Here is a 7,106-nt window from a genome sequence, read left to right as displayed (position 1 = left end):
GGCTGCGCCCGGGCCTGCGACGGCGGACGGCGGCCGTCTGCGCACACGCACCGTCTCGATGTACTCCGACTTGTTGTAGAGCAGCTCGCCCAACTCCATGGCCACCGCCTCCTCTCCGCTCCGCGGGAATCCTGTCAAAAGCCGCTCGCTGAGATTCCGGCTACTTCCGGCCGCGCCTCCACTTCCGCTTTCCGAGGGGGCCGAGGCTGTGATCGACAGCTCGGCTCTCCTCTAAGCGGCCCTGCGCTCTCGCTCGGCTGTCACCGGCTGCGCGTGCGCAAGCCCAGCGGCGGCTTTGATTGGCCGGGGCGGATGGCGCGCCTGGCCGCGTGCGCCGCCGCCAGGTCGCGGTCTGAGGGCTTCCCGGTCCCTCGTTCCTCCCCGCGGTGCTTCTCGGACCCGAGGCGTCTGGGTGTCCGTGCCCGCCGGTCCAGGGCTGGCGACGGCTGCTCTTTCCGTTGGGCCTCCGTCCCCATGGAGGAGCCTCCCTGGAAGCCCCTCAGCGGTGCGGAGAAGGAAAAGGTGCCGAGGGCTCACTGGGGATCCCGACCCGCTTCCAGGCTGGAGGCGTGGCTTGCTCTCCTCGCGGTCCGCGGCGGCGGTGTCCCCGGACCTGCGTTCCCGGGCCCGAGTGGGCGCCGGCAGTGCAGGTGTAGGAGATCGCGCGGCGCTCGCGTGGGGGCGCTTAGAAAGCATGTTCCTTACAGTGGCAGTGCATGAGAAATGCAAAACGTGCCGGGCGCGGTGGCGCGCGCCTGTCATCCCCGCACTCGGGAGGCTGAGGCAGGAGGATTGTTGCGAGCTCGAGACCAGCCTGGGCCCCAAAGTGAGCTCAAGGCCAACCTGAACTGCATAGTGAGACCCTGTCTCACAAACAAAAATGCAAAACATTATAGACGAAGCTTCAGTGCCCGTGTGTTGGGGTGGGCGGCTGAGTATCCCTATTCACCTAAAAATAGTATGTATTACTGAAATAGGGAATGTTCGTAAATAGTATGATCTGAATGGCTTTGCAACTTAGTTTTTTTTTTCTGTGTAACAACCACATTAGGATATTGTTACCTACTTTTTTTTTTTCTTTTGAAACTCTGTAGAGTATCATGTACTTTGGAAGTGTCCTTGTTTCTTTAGATACTAATCTGCTGATAGGCTTTTTGCTTCCAGGCTCTTGGCGCTGTTAACGGGAATTTTTATTGTGCTTGCTGGCTGCAGCGAGGCGAACTCACATTCAACTTAACTTGTCAGACACTTACTGTAGCTTATCTGCTACTAGGGTGAAAAGATCATTTACGATAAACACCTAAATATCGATAAGGCTGGTGAGAAGCAGACTAGCCGAGACCCGCGGAACACGGGCCTGCTCGCCTGCCGCTGGAGCTGGAATCCTGCCGTTTGCGAGCCGCACGGTCTTGGAAGGATGAGTTTTTCCAACAGGGTCCTGGAAAGTAGAAGGAAAACAAGGATGGCTTTGCTGCTCAGGTTATCCTTTGAATCACAGAAGCCAGAGAGACAAAGGAAATCTAAACTTTCAGAGATCAGCAATTTGACTTAACCTAGTTCCAGAAGTCTTTGTTGAATGCCCAGGGTGTAGCTAGCTGAGAACTCAGCAGAGAGAAGTCCTGTTTCGCTGGTCTTTGGGGTGCTCCTCAGATACACTTTGCCCATCCCTCGTGGAGCTTTTTCACGTTTGTGGTTCCCATCCCCAACGTCCCTAAGGCTAGCTCCTTCCTTTTTCAGGTCTAGGCTTCAGTGACAGTCCTGAGAAGTGCCTCCCTGACCACTTGCCTGAGCAGTCCATTGGGGAGCCTATCACTCATGTCACCCCGTTTAAGTATTTGTTACCTTGTAAAATCCCGTCGGATTGTTGGTTTTCACGTATATTATCTGTAGCCTTCACTATATGTAAATTGCCTTCATCGCCCGTATCGCTAGCATCTGAAAGTGGGTATCAGCTGTTGTTCTAGGTGCTAGAGGTACCCGACCATTAACACATTTGCTGAGTGGAGGTGCTAACTCCTGTTATCTTTGTGGATCTCACAGCGATGGCGAAGAACAGGGAAGTAACACAGCATACTGGGACACAGTAGGACATTGTGATAAGGGAAGCAGAGAGGAGAGGGGGCGTTTAACCTGGATTTGGAGAGCAGCCTAGAATTGTTCCTCAGGGAAGTCTTAAACCTACTCTTGAGGAGTCCATGGGAATTGACAAAGGAAAGAAATGTTCCAGGTGACAGAAATGGTTTGTGCAAAGCTCCAGAGAGTGAAAAGCCTGGCGCTTTGTGAGAACTGGGAATAGGTCCTTGTGGCCCAGTTCCTCTCCGGGAGGCTGAAGAACCCTGCTGAGCGCTGACTGCTGCTCCTGTCTGATAGACCTGTGTTGCTTCCCTCTGACTCCGCCTTTCCACTACTCAGCGTGGTTGGTGTTTTTCTTCTTCCAGTTGAAGGAAAAACTAGCGTTTTTGAAAAGGGAGTACACCAAGACACTGGCCCGTCTTAAGGTAAGCGAACTGTATTCTCTCAAGGTACTGCACAGACAGTTTTAAAAAGAGTTTCTGACAACAATAAAACTAAAGGAAATTTTTTTCTTGTGCTTCTTTTGTTTTGTTTAGCGTGCCCAAAGAGCTGAGAAGGTTAAGAATTCTGTGAAGAAAACAGTAGAACAGGATTGCTCGCTCCCGTATAAAATCTCACCACAGCAAGACAACCCAGGTAAATCCAGTGTCGTCACTTACGCTTGCTTTATCATTCATGTTTCAAGTACATTTATTTGCCTGTCATTCTTTTTCCACAGCCAGGAGGTAAGCAGCAATAGATTTCTAACTTAACATAAAATTCATGTGCCGTAAATTAGAGCAATAAACTATACTTCCATTTGGGTTGCTAATTTAGTTGCTTATTTTTCTTCAACTTTTAAAAAATATATTTAAAGTTCAAATATTAGCATAATTTTTTTTAAAAGTATCCACATATGCACAGAGAAAAATACTTTTTTTTTTTGGTCTTTTTGAGACAGGGTCTCACTCTGCAGTTCAGGCTGGCCTTGAGCTCACCTTGTAGCCCAGGCTGCTCTCGAACACACAGCGATCCTCCTGCCTCAGCCTCCTGAACATTTGGATTACAGACATGCACCACCATGCCCTGCATGAAAAATACTCCTTTTTTTTTTTTTGAGACGGGCTCGCTATGCAGTTCAGGCTGGCCTTGAACTCACTTTGTAGCCAAGGCTGGTCTCGAACTCACAATGGTCCTCCTGCCTCAGCCTCCCAAGTGCTGGGATTACAGGCGTGCGCCACCACGCTCGGCTGAAAAATACTCTTTAAAAAACATTGATAGGAAGGGTTAGAAGGAGGGGAGGAGAAGAGAACAAAAAAAAAGATGTGTTATGTATGTGTACGAATCCCCCACAGCAAATGTGATCATTGTGTGTTGCAAGGTTGGTAGCTATTGAAATGAGAAAGTGGTACTCAAATTACTTAAGCAAAAACAAGAAGGAAGAAGAGAAAGAAACCCGGGAAATATTAAGTGGGCTCGGGAACATGTATACTTCGATGGTAGTGCATGTGCCAGGCATTCATGAGGTGCAGGGCTCAGCCCCCAGCACCAGGAGACGTTAGATGAGGTTAAAAACATTTGTAAAAGATTATTGAGATTTTAAAAAATCTTTTAAAGAAACACTTCTTAGCACAATTCTATTTGTTCACATTTACGTAAAATTCTGTAGTTGTTAGATTTTTTTTTCACTGGGAATTAACTCAGGACCTTGTGCTTATCAGGCAGGTGCTGTGCCACTGAGCTCCATCCCCGGCCCAGTTCTTAGAATTTTTAGGAGTTGAACTTATATCTACCTGAATGAAATGCCTTTGAATCTTTTTTAAATAAATATTCAGATATATATATAATATTCTTATTTTTATTTACTTATTTATTTTTACGGTATTGGGAATTGAATCCAGAGCCTCAAACATACTAGGAAAGTGTTGTGCTACTGTGACACATCTCCAGCCCTATAGTGTGTGTGTGTGTGTGTGTGTGTGTGTGTGTGTGTGTGTATTTTTTGAGACAGGTTCTCGTTACAAAGTTCAGGCTGGCCTCAAACCCTGTAGCAATCCTCCTGCTTCAGCCTCCCAAGTGCTAGTATTACAGGCATGTGCCACCATGCCCAACAGCAAAATAAGTATGGAGTTTTGTTTATTTGTTAGATTTTTAAAAGAAACTTAGTTACAGACATTTTTTTTCTCCTCAGCACCTAGAAACGAAGGATCTCCTTGTGAAAAATTACAGATCAGTACCCATCTTGATGAGGAAACTGGAGAAAAGATCTCTGTGACACTTCATGTTGAACCCAAGTCTTATAACTGTGAAGATGGCCTAGGAGAAGGGTTGTGTTCACAAAGAACAGATGACAGCCAAGAACATCCACCCTGTAAGGCCTGTGATCCTGTTAGTGAAAAAAGACGGACTGAACTGCCAGGGGAAGAAAAGCAGCCGAAGAGAACACTTAACTCACAGGAAAGAGAGGGTTTCTTTGACATCAGTTCACTCATACCCTCTGGCAAAAGATTAAAGGAACAGGAGGCAATCAATAACAAAAATCCTAGGTTATCAGTAACTGAAGTAACTCACCTTCCGAGTCCTAAATCCGAACTCCTAGATTTTTCAGCACCAGCTACAGAAGATGATGGAGAGAGTGAATTAATTCCACCAACTGCTGAGTCAGAAAGAGCTATTGAGATATCCTCAAGACGAAATAGTTTTTTCAAGGAGACCGCAGCTCCTTGGCTCACTTTATCAGACAGCAGTGATAGTCAGCACCTCGAACATACGCCCTCTAAAGGTCACTGTGAGCTTACGTCTCAGGAGTTTAAAAACATTACCTCTGTTTCACCCATAAATCTGGAAGCACAAGGCATAAAAATGACTGTCTGCACAGATAATTCAGTGTTAAATGAAGCTGTAAGTACGAGTAGCCAACTGCCTAAAAGTGCTAATGAGGCAGGTAATGCATGCTCTGTAAACGAACTCACTTACAATAACTCATCAGCAAATAAATGCCAAAATGTAAATGAAAAAAATCGCACGGAGAAATCTGTAGAATCTCCCAGTAATACCCTCAGTTGTAGAAATGTGAATCTTCCGGAAGATGAAGTTCTAAGTCACCCTAAAAATCTTGGCCCAGAAGCAGTCTCTGTTTCTACAGAAAATCCGATACATTCTTGCACGGTGCTTGAGGGCCTTCTGTTCCCTGCAGAATACTACGTGAGAACAACACGCCGCATGTCAAACTACCAGAGGAAAGTGGCCCTGGAAGCTGTAATTCAGAGTCATTTGGGTGTTAAGAAAGGGATTAAAAACAAAATTAAGGAAGCAACTAAAGGTTTAGAGCTTTCCAATGAAGAAACTGACCGGGGTGAAGTTAGGATGTCAGGTGCACGCACGGTTCACCCAAGTTCAAAAAGTCCTCTGGAATTTCTCTCATTAGCTGAAGCCACCTCTCCTGCTCGACCGGCTGCAGATGACGACTGTCCTAGCAAGGCTGCTTCCCAGCCATGCGGTAGAACAAACAGAAGACAAAGAAAATCAGCCAGCGCCCCGGCACTAGATCACTGGGAACTGCTTTTGCCAGCTTCCAGCATGTTCACTGTGCACACGTCCGAGGAGGAAGTGATACTGCACAAACATCGGGATGGACAGGCAGTTACGCACGGTAAGAAGAGAGTTAAAGGCAAATAAGATCGTGTTTAATGATGGTAGTGGTGAGAGGTGATAACTGCGGTGTGCTGGTGCTTCCTAAACACTGTACACAACCAGGCTCCGTGGCTCAGGCCTGAAATCCCAGTGCTTTGAGAGGGTGACACAGAAGGGTCACGACTCAAGCCTCGCCAAGTTAGTGAGACCCTGACTCAAAATAAGAAATGAGCCCCAGGTTCAGTGGTTCAGTGGCCAGTACACACACACACACACACACACACACACACACACACAATTCAGTACAGATGATAACTCATTGGCTCATCACAGCATCCCCACCCGAGATAGTCTGTTTTTATCTTCACATTTCAGATGAAAGTAAGGCATGGGGGATGACTTTAATTATAATTAAAATGATTCCAGCTATCACTAATATGGTTTTTTAAAAATTATTTTTCCTGTATTAATGTGATTGAAAAAGTTAATACTGCACAGGAAAATATGTTGGGTGCTTACCAAAGTTACTGTCTATTCAGATTCAGCACATACTTCATTACAGGTAGAATCTTTATCTTAATCTAGGAAATGTTTTGAAGTAAAGTGAAATTGTTAGAGAATCCAGGCCTGGAGGTGTGGCTCCGTGGTAGGGTACTTGTCTAGAGTGAAAGTCCACTGGAAAACTCTTAGAAATGATTATGTAATAAAAAGGCCTGAACAACATTTTGGATCTGATATGTACTGTAACCTTTGCAGTCTGTGGGACACACAGTTTTGGAGGATGGCAAGTAAGGATATGTTATGATTTAAACTTTCTATTCATTTTCTTAGGAACTAATCGTATCTGATAAACAGCACCAAAACTGAATCATTCATTGTGGCTTAATAATAATTAATTATAATTATAATAATAATAAATTATAATTATGGCTAGCTTCCTGCCTCACAGGCTCCCGGAGGAGAGCCATAATTAATTATCAATAATTAATAATAATAATTTCTTAATAATATATTTTTTTTGTTTTGGTCTTTTTAAGCCAGAGTTTTGCTGTGTAGTTCAGGCTGGTTTTAAACTGACTTTGTAGCCCAGGCTGACCTGGAACTTGCAGCAATCCTCCTGCCTCAGCCTCCTGAGTTAATTGGGATTACAGGCATGTGCCACCACACCTAGCATCATTGTGGTTTTAAACTTGAGATCAGCTAACACTCTGTAAAGGCCAGATAATAAGTATCTTACTCTTTGTCTTTGTCTAAACTACCCAGCTTGGTGCAGAACAGCCATAGGCAATATGTAAATGGGACTGTATCCACAATTTTTTTTTTCTGCACAAAAATAGGCAGCGGGCTTGTCTCTGTACCAGTGAACATAGTTTTTGGTCTGTAAGCTATAATTCCTTTAATTAAAAAAAATATTTTTTTTT

General features: G+C 45.3%; 2 protein-coding genes across 4 annotated transcripts in view; one reads left to right on the top strand and one right to left on the bottom strand.

The window, feature by feature from the left end:
• Positions 1 to 197, bottom strand: part of Dctn5 (dynactin 5 (p25)) — a 29,158-nt gene extending 28,961 nt beyond the window's left edge. For both annotated transcript variants that reach the window (XR_264075.2, XM_005405104.2), the window contains exon 1: positions 52 to 197. Coding sequence is in view for 1 of the 2 variants with exons in the window: in XM_005405104.2 (XP_005405161.1) it covers positions 52 to 99 (48 nt within the window). In the remaining variant the exon portion in view is untranslated. The remainder of the gene's footprint in view (positions 1 to 51) is intronic.
• Positions 198 to 299: 102 nt separating this feature from the next.
• Positions 300 to 7,106, top strand: part of Palb2 (partner and localizer of BRCA2) — a 26,430-nt gene continuing 19,623 nt past the window's right edge. For both annotated transcript variants that reach the window (XM_013504896.1, XM_013504897.1), the window contains exons 1-4: positions 300 to 522; positions 2,439 to 2,498; positions 2,610 to 2,709; positions 4,244 to 5,704. In XM_013504896.1, coding sequence (XP_013360350.1) covers positions 313 to 522; positions 2,439 to 2,498; positions 2,610 to 2,709; positions 4,244 to 5,704 — 1,831 coding nt within the window. In that variant the 5' untranslated portion in view covers positions 300 to 312. The remainder of the gene's footprint in view (positions 523 to 2,438; positions 2,499 to 2,609; positions 2,710 to 4,243; positions 5,705 to 7,106) is intronic.

Source organism: Chinchilla lanigera, unplaced genomic scaffold, assembly GCF_000276665.1.
Source record: "Chinchilla lanigera isolate Chin_1 unplaced genomic scaffold, ChiLan1.0 scaffold00092, whole genome shotgun sequence".
NCBI lineage: Eukaryota > Metazoa > Chordata > Mammalia > Rodentia > Chinchillidae > Chinchilla > Chinchilla lanigera.
Note: the sequence above shows the minus strand (reverse complement) of the source record. Positions and strands in the feature narration are given on the sequence as shown.